The sequence below is a fragment of the Pelophylax lessonae genome (assembly GCF_965119305.1).
Source record: "Pelophylax lessonae genome assembly, chromosome: 7".
In the NCBI taxonomy this organism is placed as follows: Eukaryota; Metazoa; Chordata; class Amphibia; order Anura; family Ranidae; genus Pelophylax; species Pelophylax lessonae.
The window spans coordinates 155,896,506-155,913,474 of record NC_138774.1 but is presented as its reverse complement, the minus strand read 5'-3'; the positions used below and the strand labels follow the sequence as shown (position 1 = coordinate 155,913,474).

General features: G+C 42.3%; 1 protein-coding gene across 1 annotated transcript in view; it reads left to right on the top strand.

Annotated features, from left to right (window-relative positions):
• VBP1 (VHL binding protein 1) overlaps window positions 1–276 on the top strand; it is a 37,471-nt gene extending 37,195 nt beyond the window's left edge. The window contains exon 6 of the mRNA XM_082263779.1: window positions 33–276. Within this exon, the coding sequence (XP_082119905.1) occupies window positions 33–103 (71 nt within the window). The 3' untranslated portion in view covers window positions 104–276. The remainder of the gene's footprint in view (window positions 1–32) is intronic.
• The last annotated feature ends 16,693 nt before the right edge of the window (window positions 277–16,969 follow it).

Here is a 16,969-nt window from a genome sequence, read left to right as displayed (position 1 = left end):
TTCATAAGCTGGTTCCTTAACAAAATATCCAGATATGGCTAGAGTTTATAACTGGGATGTAAAAAGAAGAAACAAGGGAGATGGCACAAAAATCAAAGCATAGTTTTAATTATTTCCAAGTAACAATTTTAGATGGGCCCTCAGCAGACATTTGAGATAGGATTACAGTCTTTTTTTTTTTTTTTCCGTCTTTCCTCTAAACCATTAATCTTGAAGCGCGCACTTCTTATTTATTTGTTTAATCCAATTTCATGCATGCATCAAGGTATACTGGTTTTTCAATAGTAATGAGCATAAGAATCTTTTCTCTTGCATTCACCTAAATTGGGACTGAATAAGACTATGTACATGAGCTGCTGGAATGTGTCATGCAGCTACTTGTAGTTCTTTACATGCCATCTCTGTATGCTCCAATAAATCCACTAAGGGCTGATGGGTTTTTTCCTAGTTACGTCTTATTGCAGGGGATTAAGTAGAACATCTTTTTACATGGGTTTCCTAGGGCGGAACTGATTCGTTTTGCATCCACCTGGATCACTGTGGGTGAAAGTATGGTGTTGCGATCCAGCTATAGAGGCTTAATGGTAGTCTGTGAGCACTTGTATACCTAGCCAATACTTTTTTTTGCTCTTGATTCACTGAAACGTGCACAGTGGACACTTTTTTTTTTTTTTTTTTTTTCCTGTGGAAGTTGCTGAATCAGTGGCATCCCTAGCATAAAATCAGATCATGTACTGTCAATTCTTTGCCCCTGCAGAATTTTAGAAAATTGAAGGTCTTGGGAGGCATTTAGTCGAAAGCCAGTTTTGGTTTATCCTGGGAACCTCCTTAAGGAACAAAATGGAAAGATGTTATATTCTATATCAAATTGATAAAGCAAATCTTCGAATAGTGGCAGTTTTAAAATACCCTTTCCTTTTATTCTATTTAGTCAAACTTTGAGAAGATCAGCTAGTAAACTTTCCTTTCCTATGCTTTTTTAAGAGCTTTTCAGTCAACAATGTCCTTCCAGTTCACATTTCTGCTCTAAAGTTGTATGCACAATGATCAGCTCTACATAGTGATGTCAAATGTCTTCTGTTCTTGGGATCTGTCTTAGATGTTCAGGCTCCTGTTCTGGTTCCTCCTAGCCGATCATGGACTTCTTAAAAAGCACCACATTTAAAGCATTCCCAGGAAAGTCTTCTTTAGAAGGCTCTTTGCATAACAAGTTGTGTATAGGGTATGTGAGGGGGTCACTTCAAATGTGCATGCTGTATAAGGCAACGAGTTGGGAGTAAACTAAACGGCATGAAACCCAGGGATCGCCTGTTTGATTTAACGCCCATGACTGCACACCATTTCCAAGCAAAAAAGAAATGTGAACTTGCAGGACCCTCAATTATCATGGTTGAGTTCTTAAGGACAAGGAGGGAGGGAGGGGGAAATGTATATTTAATGAACTTGTTTGGTTTGTGTTGCATGTATGAAAAGTTCAAAAAGGCCTGTATAGATTGGAATTATGTTGCACTTGTTTTCGAGCTTGCATGCTCCCAGGACTGTTCCTTTTACCCATCCTTCACTACTTGGTGAGCCACTGACCTGGAAAAAGCATATCATATGGTAGTAACTTATGTACAAACATATTGCAGGTCAGTGACTTTAGAGCAAATATATTGGACCTGGATCATCAAATACTATTCCCATAGTTTTTCCTAAATAGAGATTTCTGCTAAGACATATTTTAATTGCACATTTTTTTTTTTTTAAATATAACTTTTTGTTATATGGATAGCTTTTTTTTATATAATGCAGTTCTCTTCACTAGCACTGGAATTTTTTTTTTTATAAGCAGAGAAAACAAATGTACAGTATCTACATATAAAGTAAACCTACATTTAACACGTATCTGAAATTTTCAAGAGTTTAGAGAGTAGGCATGTACCGCTTTTTAAAATCTAAATATTGCCACAAGAGCACATTCCTTGTATCTGACGCCGGCAACCGAAGGATAAAAAGTTACTTAATTTCTTCCACAGGCCATGCTGTGAGATGTAGTACTTAATAGTTTGTGAGGTAGGCAAATGTTAACCATGTAGGCCTTATCCATCTTTACTTTTTGGCAGACAATCCCACTTTAAGAAATTGCTTCTGCATAAGTAAAATGATTCCCCACAACTGGTATTTTCCCCCACACAATGTTTGTTTGATTTGCTAAACAATGCATTGCATTTAATCTCTACATAGTCACATAAATCATCCTATTTTATGGCTTTTTGTTCTAATAAACTGGTTTTGTAGTGGGGTTTTTTTTTATTCTGCATTGTAAAAAATATGAAAATGTTGCGTTTTCTGTTATTTAAGTTTTAGATATTTTATGTCAATGTATTTGGAACACCAACTGTTTAAAATGTTAGATTCTCTAGATGTCTTCACCAGAGCAGTTTTCACATTTAGTGTCGGTTTTAGGTAGCTGAGGCTTATTCACACTGCAATGATTGTACCAGATAAACACAAAACAACTTTTGACAGTTTGAATTTGGATTTCCTCTAACCTGCGTTTAGTAAATAAAACCTGTAAACTGTCTGCTTTGGCCGTGTTGCCACTTTTTTTTTTCTTTTAGATACAATTAAAAAAAAAAAATCACCCATTTGAATGGCCTCTAAAAGTTGTTGATCATAAGTTAAGGGGCTTGCTCTCATCTAATTTTTTTTTTTTTTCTTTAGAAGTATAAGCTGATACTTAGTGCTTGTAAAGTCAGTGTAGCTCTAGAGATAATTTGGTAAGTTCAGATACAGTATACAGCTATATACTGTAACTATTTTCAGTAGACCTAAATTTAAAAAAAAAAAGCTTTGTTTTGTAGAGTACTGTAAGTAAAACAGTCTCCCACTCACCTTTCACTTTTGTACATGTTCCTGTTTTGGGCATAGCTTGTAGCTTTTTGTATAAGCTTCTTGTGTGTGTGTGTGTGTGTGTGTGTGTGTGTGTGTGTGTGTGTGTGTGTGTGTGTGTGTGTGTGTGTGCTAGGCTTGTGACGGTATCAGATTTTCATGCTGCGATTAATTGATTAAGGTTTTGCCACGGTATACGGTATTATCACGGTATTCTATTATTAAATTTAAATTATTAAATTTCCACCTCACTTCAATTTCATTGCTGAATTTAGGGGCTTTGGTTCACTTATGCACATTATTATATAGTCAGTCAGTACAGACTCTGTGAACCAGGCCTAAAATAGGTCATCAAGCAGTGTCTGGCCTAACTGGTGATAACTGGTCCTGGCGCTCGGCTCTGATCCGATGGCCTGGTCATTAAGAGGGCAAATCCTTGTGGTCAAGAAGTGGTTAAACCTGAAGGAGGTGTTGTTTATAAATTACTTTACTATTGCTTTAGGCCTGGTTCACATGTATGCGGGTTGGCGGTTCACATGTATGCGGGTTGGCGGTTCACATGTATGCGGGTTGGCGGCCCACATTTGCACAGGCATAGCAGCCCATTGATTTGAACGGGCTGCTATGCCCTCATTTTCCGCAGAAAAAAGGTGCATGCAGCATTTTTTTAAAATTCAGTGGCCTTGAAATCCATCCTGCTTTTGCACCATGCGACTAACCTGCAGTTCCTGCTCTGGCAAGCTTTCTGCATTTTTTGTATACGTGGGCACGGCATTTAAAAACAGTTTGCGTGTGCAGCAACGGCAGGTAAGTCGCATGGTGCAAAAGAAGGATGGATTTCATGGCCACTGCATTTTTTTAAATTCTGCATGCACCTTTTTTCAGCTGAAAACGCAGGCATAGCAGCTCAAGCCCATTCACATCAATGGGCTGCTATGCCTGTGCAAATGTGGGCTGCCAACCCGCATACATGTGAACCAGGCCTAAAGCAATAGTAAAGTCATTAATAGATAAAAACACCGGTCCTCCTGCAGGTTTAACCACTTATGGATCGCAAGGATTTGCCCCTTTAAAGACCAGGCCATCGGATCAGAGCGCCAGGACCAGTCATCACCAGGTAGGCCAGACACTGCTTGATGGCTATATAATAATGTAATGTGGGCTGCTATATATGTGTGTGTGTGTGTGTGTGTGTGTGTGTGTATATGTATATATGTATATGTATATGTATATATATATATATATGTATATGTATATATATATATATATATATATATATATATATATATATATATATATGAGCTGCACGATTCTGGCCAAAATGAGAATCACGATTTTTTTAGCTTGGAATAAAGATCACGATTCTCTGTGTAACAAAAAAAAAAAATTGGGATAACTTTACTGTTACGTTTTTTTTTTTTATTCATTAAAGTCTATTAATTGCGTTTGAAAGACTGCTGCGCAAATACAGTGTGACATAAAATATTACAACAATCGCCATTTTTTTCTGTAGGGTCTCTGCTTAAAAAATATATAAAATGTTTGGGGGTTCTAAGTACTTTTCTAGCAAGCAACAAGTGTCAGAAAAAGGTCCAGTCTTTAAGAGGTTAAACTTCCTTTCTCCCTGGCAGAGGGAAGGAAAAGATACAAATGTAATCATTTTTGTTTATAGTTAGGAGACTTAATGCTGAAAGGCTTAGCTGTGTGAGTGAATGAGTCATCCAGCTCACTAAAATGTATCAATTCACAAGTCAGACCCAGGAGCAGAGAAACACGGTATTTTAAAAAATGCCACAATAACAATACCGTGGCTATGCAATACCGCGATATATCGAATTACCGAAAACCGGCATATGTCTAGTGTGCGCACACTCCAGCAGCAGCTAAAATCTGTTTTATGGGGGTTACTATGGCAGAATATGGTAGCAAAGAGGACATTTTGTAAATAGGAATGTTTGGGGTTTAGCTGCACTTTTACAACACCCTTATCGAAACAGAATGGTGCTGACAGTACCCTAATTCCTGTGCATACCCTTAGGTGGGCTCTGGAATGAATCCTGGGCTGTTGTAACAAGTAGGTTTTAACACTGCCTAGGCGGTAGGCGGCCTTTAGTATGATAATCTTGTAAGAGGCTGCATAAAAAAAAAAACATTTTGTATGGACATGTTTTCATAATACTAGATTAGGGGAAGATAGGCTGAAGTATTATTTCCATACATTGGGATAGGCTGCTGCCTTGAGAAGATTGGACATGGAAAAAACCAAATCCCTGAGGACAGCTTAGAACACTCCTCCTGCTCCCATCATGCCTCTGTTTTTTGCTATTCCAGAATGGACGTCTTCTTCTTCCTAGAAGCAAATTATTTTTGTTAATAAAGATTCTTTTTCTTCTAGCAAGCTTTTTCTGTTACTGCAGAGCTATAAAGGACTTGTTTTGAAGCTCTCCAGCTTGACTTTTCTTGCTACTGGGCTCTGCTGAAGGTGCTTGCTTAGTCCAGGGCTGCAATAAACCTGTCCTGCCCATGAAGTCTGCTTAGGGACTGTGTCCCTGTATCTCCATCCTCAGTGTGTCTCGGCTGCATTAAGTAATGCCTTTGCTCTTGAGTGCAGGGAAAACTGTTGTTTCAACCCCTCCAAGGAGTTAACTTACTGGGCTCCAGCTGTGATGGAATAGATAATTTGGCAGAAAGAAGAGCTGCACCATATTTGAATTGGCACTCTTGCGGGTCTTTAGTGCGACTGCCCGAGATTTCGGGGCTCTGCTACAGCCAGAGCCTCCTCTCGATGGGCTCATTGGGTATGTGTGTGCCATTTTTCTAGTACTTCTGCAAACTATACCCTTCACCTATGCACCATCCTCTGGAATACACCTGGGCTCCCTGCTGCCTTACAGTGGCCTGGTCACAAATGATATTAAAGACCAAGTTCACCTTTAGGAACATGTTACACCCACATTTAGAATGTAACATGTTACACCCATATTTAAAGTGTAACATGCTTCTAGTGACCTGCCGCCAGTGCTACCTGCTTTGTGACAGTAGGTGGGGTATCCTCGCTCCGCACCCGCTGTCACAATTTGAAACCAGCGAGGCCATGTAGGGCTCTGCCTATGCAGTTGCGTCATTCATTCAGTTTCCTGTGAATGAATTTACCTAGCCTATGTGGTTGATGGCTTGTAGCTCCCAAACAGTGAGGGCACTGGTGATTGCGTTTGTAGTCCATATATACTGCCTTCCCCCTGATGGAGGATTCTGCTGTTTGTGGGTACAATGCTTTAAAGGCTGCATTATAAAAAAAAAGGCACTTTTTTTTTTTTTTTCCCCTGCAAAATAATGTACATTTTTTTTTTTTTTTCCACAAAAGGTAAACCTATTCTTTAAAGTGAAATTTATATTCCCACTAGCTGCACATTAACCCAAAACAAACCATAAAATATAAATTAATGTCATAAACCTATCTATGTATAAATTAACAAAGTCCAAAAACGTGCACTGCAATAAATCAATTAATTAGTGCCAAAAAGTCCACAGTGTAATCAGGGAATTAAGTGATCTTTGGTGTTAAAATCCAGTGCTGAGTAATGGGTCACCGCAAAATCCACACCCTTCAGCTACGCAACTCACCCCATACTAATGCCCACCATCTTCATGGTTGGGGCCAAATGCGCATAATAAATCAATGTAGCAAAATCAAGGAATCCTCCTAAGACTGCTCCTGACCTGCGTGTCACCTCTTCCTCTCTCAGATGTATATGCATGGAGAAAAAGAGTCCACTGGTGCAATACCTTTTTATTAATTAATCTGGTCAAATTAAGTTATAAATTTGACCTTTTTATTAAAATCAAGCCCAATATAATTGCACTCACATAGGATAAAACAGCATTGGCGCATATAGTTATCTAGAGGGTCTGAGGTATTCCTTTAGTCCTTACCACCTCCACGATGGCGCAACGAACCTTCGTAAAGTACCTCCGTTCACGATCTTCCGGTATGCCGTGTAGCCGCGCCCTGACACGTGTTTCGTCACATCTGACTTTGTCAAAGGTGGATTTTTGCGGTGACCAATTACTCAGCGTGGGATTTTAACGCCAAAGATTACTTAATTCCCTGATTACACTGTGGACTTTTTGGCACTAATTAATTGATTTATTGCAGTGCACGGTTTTGGACTTTTGTTTATTTATACATAGATTATATGTTTATGACACTGATTCATTTATATTTTATTATATTTGTTTTGGGTTAATGAGTGGCTAGTGGGAATATAATTTCACTTTAATTGTTTATCTGGTTTAAAGCTGCAGCACTCTATATGTGCGTTTTTATAATATTTGAGCACCATTTATTGGAGTACACTTTTTTTTTCTCACTGTGGTGACAAATAGGCTGTGAATAGTGAACAACTGCTGCACAATTTTCCAGTGATTTATGCTTGAGTGAACAGTCTTCTGTGCAGACCAATAGTGAAACGAGATAGGTGAATCTTCAGTTCAAATTACACCTTTGTGTGCACAAGCCACTCACCTTACTGCTGTAAGGTAACAGCGTTGAAATAAAACGTTTCCCCACTATTCCTCCATTTCTGGCGTATCCAGGGTTAAGGATAGGCCTCCTGAATATCTTTTCCTTCTATAGAACTAGTTCGCTCCATTTTATATATGGGCAAGAGAATAGAGCTCCATAGTGTGATGCAGTTTAATTTTTTTATTAAAATAAGAATAGGGTACTCCCTTTTTAAAAACAAATGCAGTGTATGACATCCACAAGCGCCAAGCTCGTTTAACAAATCTCTTCCAGGATGTCGGGGTCCGACATCCTGGAAGAGATGTTAAATGAGCTTGGCGCTCGTGAATGTCATACACTGCATTCGTTTTTAAAAAGTGAGTACCCTATTCTTATTTTAATAAAAAAATTAAACTGCATCACACTATGGAGCTCTATTCTCTTGCCCATATATAAAACGGAGTGACCTAGTTCTATAGAAGGAAAAGCTAATCAGGAGACTTATCCTTAACCCTGGATACGCTGGAAATGGAGGAATAGTGGGGGAAAAAAGGTTGCAAGTACCCTTTGTGGGCAGTCCCTCACCCTTTTAAAATGCCTAGTATGATCATAAGGAACAAGGGCAGTAGTCCTTAGGGCCAAACATAGAGGAAAACCGCTCCGGTGTGCAAATGTCCAACCAATCAGACAGGGTGCCGGCTAGGTCCGCATACCCGGCAACTGAGTAAAAATGGAAAATAGGCAACCGCATCCCTGATTGAAAGTATGAAAGATAAAATCCATTTATTGAAGATCCAAATAATCCGCGGGTATGACTAAGCAAATTTTGTTTTCGTGAAACGCGTCAACTGTATTCATCCTCTGTCTCTGATGTTTGTCACTATGGATTATTTGGATCTTCAATAAAATGGATTTTATCTTTCATACTTTCAGGGGTGCGGTTGTCTATTTTCCATTTTTACTCAGCAGTCCTTAGGGGACCTGCCAACTTACAATCCTCTTGCTGTGTGTGTGGGAAGGGCGAGAGGTCTTGCAGTGTTTTTTCCTAAGGGACCTGACGCCTGTATCCTAGACCGGTGGTTTTTAACTCTGGTCCTCAGGCCACACTAACAGGCCAGGTTGGAAAGAAAACTGAAATACATCACAGGTGATATCATTTGCTGCTCAGTGATTGCAGTATTCTAGTCTGCATCTCCCCAAGGTAATACTGAAAATCTGGCCCGTTAGTGTGCCCTGAAGACCGGAGTAGAGAAACACTGTCCTAGACAGCTGCTATTTCTAAGCTTATGCGTAAAATGTTAGCTGACTCCTAGTGTAGGGGATTGCAAGCATTCTTCCACACCACATCCTTCAGTGAGCATCTCTGGGGCTGCTGCCCCACCAGAACACGCTGATTGGATGCTGGTTTTCTAGCATGCTCGTTCAACAGAAGTCAGTCCTGTGACTGGCTTCTGTCGGACAGGGAGCTGTACAAATGGGCTGAAAGTCAGATGGTTCTTTGCGAACTAACTGCTTTTGGCCTGTGTAAACTGTGCCCCAATCCCCAACTATATATATTTGTGTAGAATTAAGATGGTGCTGTTATTTTTTTGCATATCTCTTGATAATTGCACAAATGTTTGTCAACACAACAATTTCCCTAAAACTATAGGGATTATTTTCACACAAAATAAATCTCCACAATTCCTGCTAAAGATAAAACCTGTATTGAGCTAATTCATATTTGCACATTTAAAAGTGTGGCTTTTTAGGAAACGGGTAAAATAGCAGGTATGAGAACCTCTATGCAAGGGACTTGCATTACTATACTTGGTGCTAAATTAAAATCCCTCCTGGGGCTGGTGTCACACTATTGCATTAATATACATTTTATCAAAAGGCAACACCTATTAAATTACACGTTGCTTAGTATATTTTGGTGCTATTGACATTCCAATTCATATCTACAGCATATGCCAACATATCTTCTCTGTATGTAGTACACTATAACACATTCTGTGATTGCAGTGAGCTGTTACAGTCCAGTTTTTCATGTGTTGCTGTGTATTGACAGTCCATTTAAATTTTATATGCTGCCTTAAAGTGGAGCTATGTTCAACCTAAACTCCAGATGCATTTTTTTCTGCAAATTTACATTGGTCCAGCTTTGATCAGTCTGAGTATGCATATTTAATACCTGAGGCAGCTGGAGAAGGTAACAATCACTGTAGTAGTCAGCACTACTATAGTAATACCTGCAATCTTATGGGTCCTGTGCTGAGCAGCTACCACACGCCAAACTTACCACACAAGGTTGCTTGATCAGCACCACTGCCATTCACAGAACACCTTGTTATTCTTACGATGAATAGAAGCTGCTTTCTTGCTGGATGATGTGATGTCATAGCACCCCCTCTCCACCTTGTCCAATCAGAAAATGTGTTTCTTGCTTGGGTAAGAAGCTTCCTCGAATACCCATGTCCAACTTCCCCACAAGCCTTCTGTGGAATTGACACATTGCTCATGTTCCAAGGTACCTCCTCACAGGGATGGATGCTAGAACCTAGAAGCCACAGCTGGCTCCCGATGATGTAAACAAAGATGGTGGCTTAGGAGCCAGAGAGTGGCCGATTACAGCTGGATTTGCTGGGCCTGTATTTTTACACAGGCCAGATTTGTTTTTGCTCAGCAGGGGGACTGTCCCCAGCTGTGTTAAGTGGGTGGATGACAAGTTTGTGCCCGCTTTGCCTTGTGCAGAGCGGACAGTGATGCACCTGGCTGCCATCCGATCTAGCCAGCTGGAGAGGAATGGACCCCTTTCCACTTTTTTTTTTATTGGGCCTGGAAGTTGCCAGGTCTAAACGAAGACAAGTCCATTTATATCTGGCATTCTATAGAGGAGATGCAGGGTCTGATATGGTCCATCTGAGAAACGGACTGCTGAACCTGATTGGATCTTTAATGGGAAAGGGATCTAAAGCCTCGTACACACGTGCCGAACGATCGGCCATCTTTTGTCCAGGGCTGTCGTGTCTGCTGAAAACGGCAAAAGACTGCACACGAATTTTGTCGGCCAACAATAGCCGACTGCAGAAGTGATGTCATGGGATGGTTAACTTTCCTTGTCTTTTTTCTTTTCTGAGCATGCCCAGTCTTGCTAATCTGCTATCTGTCGGCCGAAATCTGTACTGACTGGCGAACAATCGGCCGTTCTGGTGTTGGCCTACAAAAATTTTAATGCCTGCAGGACAGATTCTGTTCGGCCCGAAAATGCGCTGTCGGCTGTCGGAAGCATCATACTAACAAGCCTACGATCGGTTGTCGGCCGAATATTTACGGCCGACAATCGGTACGTGTGTACGGGGGTTTACCCAGCAAATAAGTTAAAAAGGGGGAGGGGTGGGGGTGTCCGACCATGGGAGGCACCATCTATGCCCCTAATTGTGCCTTTTCCGTAACACATCCCGCACCTCTGGAGGTCCACACGGCCTCTGACTGTATGTTCTCCCTGTGGCCCCACATCAGAGTATGGGAAGCAGGACTGTTCCCGCACTACTTAAGGTATATACTACATGCTCAGTTTCAGTCTTGCACTCCCATGTGCTCCAATGTACGATTGTGTCGTGGTTTGTTCCTCCACCCTTATATTGTATTTTGGATGTTACTGTTGATATTTCTGTAACGCTTTGTACCATTCAAACTGCTGTTCAATGGTTATTTCATTCTACTGTATTTTATTTCAATAAAATGTTTTGGAAAAAAAAATAAAAAAAAAAAAAAAAAAAAAAAAGGGGGAGGGGGATACCCATACCCATGGGTGAAGTTCCTATTCTCTACCAGCACAGGAATGCTGCTGCTCATGAATGCACATTTACAGGTTTAGTTACACTCACCGTTCTCCATCCTGAAGAAAAAAAGCCGGTGATGTAAACAAAGCAGCACTTTGCAGACCACAGGGCAGGGAGGGGGGGGGCTTCCAGCAGCATGAATAGATGTGAGGAGTGGCTTGTCGTCACCTGATCACCTCTAGCCATAAGAAAAGGACAGCTTGAGGCACAATTTGATAAAAAAAAACTCAAGATTTCAAAAGGGACTATAAGTTTTCATTCAGGGTAAATATAGCCACCATAAGGTCAACTGACCCAGTGTGCGGCAAGCAGTACTGTTCCACAGTTAAGGCAGCGATAAAAGGGGTGAAGGCAATGGCAGTCCCATCTTTTTATTTCACAGGTTAGATTTTCCTCAAAAGTCTTCCATAGTCTCCCCAGTCATCAGATCTGAACATCATTGGAAAAGTGTAAAGTAGACTATAACTTCTTTTGTGGATCAATAGCTTTTCTTCATTTAAAAAAAAAAAAAAAAAAAAACAATTATTTAAAACAATTTCAATGTACATTAGATTTCTGAACTTCTGGCAGCATTTTAGGAATGAGTGAAATTTTTCACAGGGCAAAGTGCAAAAAATCACTTATTAGTCTTTGAAATTAAGAAACTGTTATGTGTTTTTATTATTTTGACCACCCCAGCTATCTACAGTATCTCACAAAAGTGAGTACGCCCCTCACATTTTTGTAAATATATTATATCTTTTAATGTAACAACACTGCAGAAATCACACTTTGCTACAATGTAAAGTAGCTTCTATAACAGTGTAAATTTGCCGTCCCCTTAAAATAACTCAACACACAGCCATTATTGTCTAAACCGCTGGCAACAAAAGTGAGTACACCCTAAGTGAAAATGTCCAAATTGGGCCCAATTAGCTATTTTCCCTCCCCAGTGTCATGTGACTCGTTAGTGTTACAAGGTCTCAGGTGTGAATGGAGAGCAGGTGTGTTAAATTTGCTGTCATCACTCTCGCTCTCTCATACTGATCACTGGAAGTGAAACATGGCACCTCATAGGAAAGAACTCTCTGAGGATCTGAAAAAAAAGAATTGTTGCTCTACATAAAGATGGCCTAGGCTATAAGAAGATTGCCAAGTCCCTGAAACTGAGCTGCAGCATGCTGGCCAAGACCATACAGCGGTTTAACAGAACAAGTTCCACTCTGAACAGGCCTTGCCATGGTCCACTAAAGAGGTTGAGCGCACATGCACATTGTCATATCCAGAGGTTATCTTTGGGAAATAGATGTATGAGTGCTGCCAGCATTGCTGCAGAGATTTAAGGGGTGGGGGGCAGCCTGACAACGCTCAGACCATACGCCGCACACTGCATCAAATTGGTCTGCATGGCTGTCATCCCAGAAGGAAGCCTCTTCTAAAGATGATGCACAAGAAAGTCCGCAAAAAGTTTGCTGAAGACAAGCAGACTAAGAACATGGAGTACTGGAACCATGTCCTGTGGTCTAATGAGACCAAAATAAAAAAAAAAAAAAATATTTGGTTCAGATAGTGTCAACCGTGTGTGGCAGAAACCAGGTGAGGAGTACAAAGACAAGTGTGTCTTGCCTACAGTCAAGCATGGGGGTGGGAGTGTCATGGTCTGGAGCTGCATGAGTGCTGCCAGCACTGGGGAGCTACAGTTCATTGATAGAACCATGAATGCCAACATGTACTGTGACATACAGAAGCAGAGCATGATCCCCTCCCTTCGGAGACTGGGCTGCAGGGCAGTATTGCAACATGATAACGACCCCAAACACACCTCCAAGATGACCACTGCCTTGCTAAAGAAGCTGAGGGTAAAGGTGGACTGGCCAAGCATGTCTTTAGACCTAAACCCTATTGAGCATATGTGGGGCATCCTCAAACAGAAGGTGGAGGAGAGCAAGATCTCTAACATCCACCAGCTTCGAGATGTCATCTTGGAGGAGTGGAAAAGGATTCCAGTGGAAACCTGTGAAGCACTGGTGAACTCCTTGCCTAAAAGGATTAAGGCAGTGCTGGAAAATAATGATGGCCACACAAAATATTGACACTTTGGGCCCAATTTGGACATTTTCACTTAGGGGTTTACTCACTTTTGTTGCCAGTGGTTTAGACATTTTAATAGCTGTGTGTTTAGTTATTTTGAGGGGACAGCAAATTTACACTGTTATACAAGCTGTACACTCACTACTTTACATTGTAGAAAAGTGTAATTTCTTCAGCATTGTCACATGGAAAGATATAATAAAATATTTACAAAAATGTGAGGGGTGTACACACTTTTGTGAGATACTGTATATAGCTGTTCAGTGCAGACATCTGGAAATAAATGTTCCTGTTTTCCATTAATCTTTCTACATTACTTGTTTAAAACATTCTTGTACATAATAGTTTAAATAAACCAATAAATAACTTCTTTCACGATTTGTATTTTACACCTAAAACTCCTCTGAACAGTCCTAATTTTCTAGCAGTAGCCTCATATTTTTTTAACATTTTATAGGCTAAACTGAAACCTACCCTTAAATTAGAACTAAAAGTAAAACTTTTTTTTCGTTTTGGAGTGTAAGGGAGGGTTATATATAACCCGTCAGGTTTTTTTTTTTGCCATCTGTGTCCCGTTGGGGAGATTTACAACACGGGACGTGAGAAAAAATCCCTGGTGACCTGGAGCCATTTAGGCCCTCCAGGTCACCAGTGTCCCCACTGGAAGATTTTCTCTGCGTTACTGTTCTGGGGACAACCCAAAAAAGTTACAGCATGTCCTTCATGCTGATAGGACAAAGCAGACCGAGAGGAACAGATTTGAGCTCATCACTGTACTCTCTTTCTCCTTTCACTCTCTAGACACAGATTGGGGCAAGTCCAGGACAACCTGGGCTCAGAGGAAGGTTACTTAATTATGGCCATCAAAGGACATCTAGTGGCAGAGAAGAAGTACTGTAAGGGAGAGCTCTGGCTTAAGGGTGAATATTACAGCAAAAACTGCTTATTTTTTATGCTCAATATGAAAGTAGAAACACCCTTTAATGGGAACCCTATGCAAAACAACCCTTCCCTTCAGACTTTCATCAATGGTTTTACAAGGCCAGAGATTAATTCTATGGGGATAGGCCTGCAGATTCTAAGAAGAGTTGTTTCTCCACTTATCGCACTGAAGTATTCTTAGAGTCAGCTTCAGAGAACACGGACATATTATATGTCCTCACCCCATGTTCACTGATCTGCAGCTCTTAGTGGGATCATGCACAAAGGGATGCACACCCTTCAAAACAAAATGTGGGAAAAGTGATGCGCTGCGAATACTTTCCGGATGCACTGTATGTTATGTTACAGCCTTACACCAAAACTGATTAAATTAATTATTTCTCAGTCGTTCATTAGGGGCCACAGCTCCTTATCTTCTTGACCATTGGGTTATACTACCCCCTACAGGAGTAGGACACTAGGCAGGAAAAAGCTTGACTATGCCTATGGGGCAGTCCCAGGGGGTATACTCCCACTCTCAGCTATAGGTTTTTTTCTGCCTTGTCAGGAATAAGGACCTAGTTCCTTGTTGGAATCTCTGGTCCTGGCAATTTTTTTCCTTTTTGAATGAAACTTTTTGTTATTTTGTTCCTGTGAGAATCTACAACCAACTGCCGGACTGGGCGACACTGAATAATCTATTCTAGAGCCAGGCGGGCCCCTCAGTCTGGCCAGCAAGCGCATGCAAGCTTCAGCTCTGCACTAGGTCGGCTGCAACATAGCCCCACTGGATGGGGGGCTGGCCTGCGAGGTAAACGTCTTGTGAAGGCGCAAACGACCTGGTCTTGGCCTGAGTCGCAGCATTCCCCCTGGCCAACAGCCCCCCCCATTCTGATGGAGTGGTGGTCTGTCAGGAGCTGTGCCCACCCTGTTCCTGGGGTATGGTAAGTAGCTGTCCCCCCTCTACCCCTGGAGGGTTTTGGGGTGGACGTGGGACAGTTAGACCTCCGGGTTCCCCTCCTTCCCATGCAGCACGCCCCCCCTTTTTTTCCTCAGTGGTCCTCTGCTGACTTGTTACCCCCTATCTGCCCAAAGCCCCCTTCCCTCCCATTGGGTGGCCATACCTCTTAGGTCAGTCTGGGGTGTCAAGCTGGCGATGGGGGTGGGAGCGTGCCGCCGGTGACCGGACGATCAACTTTTGGGAGGGGGATGTACCTGGTGGGGGCTCCTGCCAGCGTCCCCTTTCCTCCAGGGATCATGTTCGAAGCACCCCCGCCTTCACCTGTTTCATCTGTCTCATTAGATCCTGGATCTGATTCGGCCGCTGCAGATGCGAGTTACCCTTCTGCGTCTGGGTCCATGCACCCTGCGTGCTCAGATAGTGAGGATGATTCCTCTTCTATAGCCGCACATGATAGGGAGTTGGTGGATGCCAGATCCAGAAGTTACCCTTGAAGTGACCGAGTGGGCTAAACTTTTACGCCGGGACCCGGAGGTGGAACATTGTCCCCCGTCTGACTTTGGAATGTTTTCAGGGGTTTTATTCAAACCTGTTGTACAGTTCCCAGGAAGGAAGGCAAGGTACGTTCAATTCTGGACCTCAAGGCGCTAAACTGCTATGTGCGGGTACAGAAGTTCCGAATGGAGTCCATTTGCATGGTAGTGGCTTCCCTACATCAGGGGGATTTTCTTGCTTCTATCGACATCAAGGACATTCCAATATGCGCCGGTCACCAGCGCTTCCTCCGCTTTGCCGCTGGCAAGAAGCATTGTCAGTTTGTGGCATTACACTTTGGTCTCACCTCCTTGGGCCTTGATGAAAGTGTTTGCCCCGGTACTAGCATTGTTGCGTCAGCGGGGGATCGTGGTACTGGGGTACCTGGACGATCTTATTCTGCGAACGGAGTCCCAGACTGCTCTGATGGACAACTTGGAGATTACTCTTTGAACTCTGAGGGAGTTTGGTTGGATTCTGAACCTTCAAAGCTCTGCTCTGGTTCTGTCCACACGACTGGACTATCTAGTTCTGACTCTGGACTCGGCCTCTGCCAGAATGTTTCTTCCTCTGGAAAAACTCCAGAAATTGCAGGAGGTAATTCAGCTTCTGTTGTCCAGCAGACAGTAATCCTTCCGGGCTTGCATGCGGGTGTTGGGCCTGATGGTGTCTACCTTCGAGGTGGCTCGGTTTGCACAGTTCCACACGAGATCTCTCCAAAAAGAGATCCTGGTGAAATGGGACAAGAATCCCTAGTCTCAATCTGATCCTGTTGAGCCGGGGTAAGAGGAGGGTCCTTGATCTGGTAGCTTCATTCTCCGACAGGGGAAATCCTTTCGCCACCTGTACTGGACGATTGTCACCACGCATGCTAGCCTGTCCGGGTGGGGAGGCATCCTTGGCACAGATTGTGTTCAGGGGGTCTGAACTCTTCCTGAGTCCAGATTGCTGATCAATGTACTCGAAATCCGAGCGATCAGACTTTGTCTGGATCAATGGACAATTCATCTTCGTTGTGTCTGGTGCGCATTCTATCGGACAATGCCACCGCCATGGCCTATGTCAATCACCATAGGGGCGCAAGAAGTGCCCTTGCGGCTCGGGAAGTAGCTGGTATTCTAAAGTGGGCAGAATGATTCGTCCAGCCCTCTCTGCTGTAAACATTCTAGGGGTGGAAAATTGGCAAGCAGGTTACCTCAGTCGACAGGCGTTGGACCATGGGGGAATGGTCGCTTCATCCGGAGGGGTTTTATCACTTGTGTCTCCAGTGGGATACTC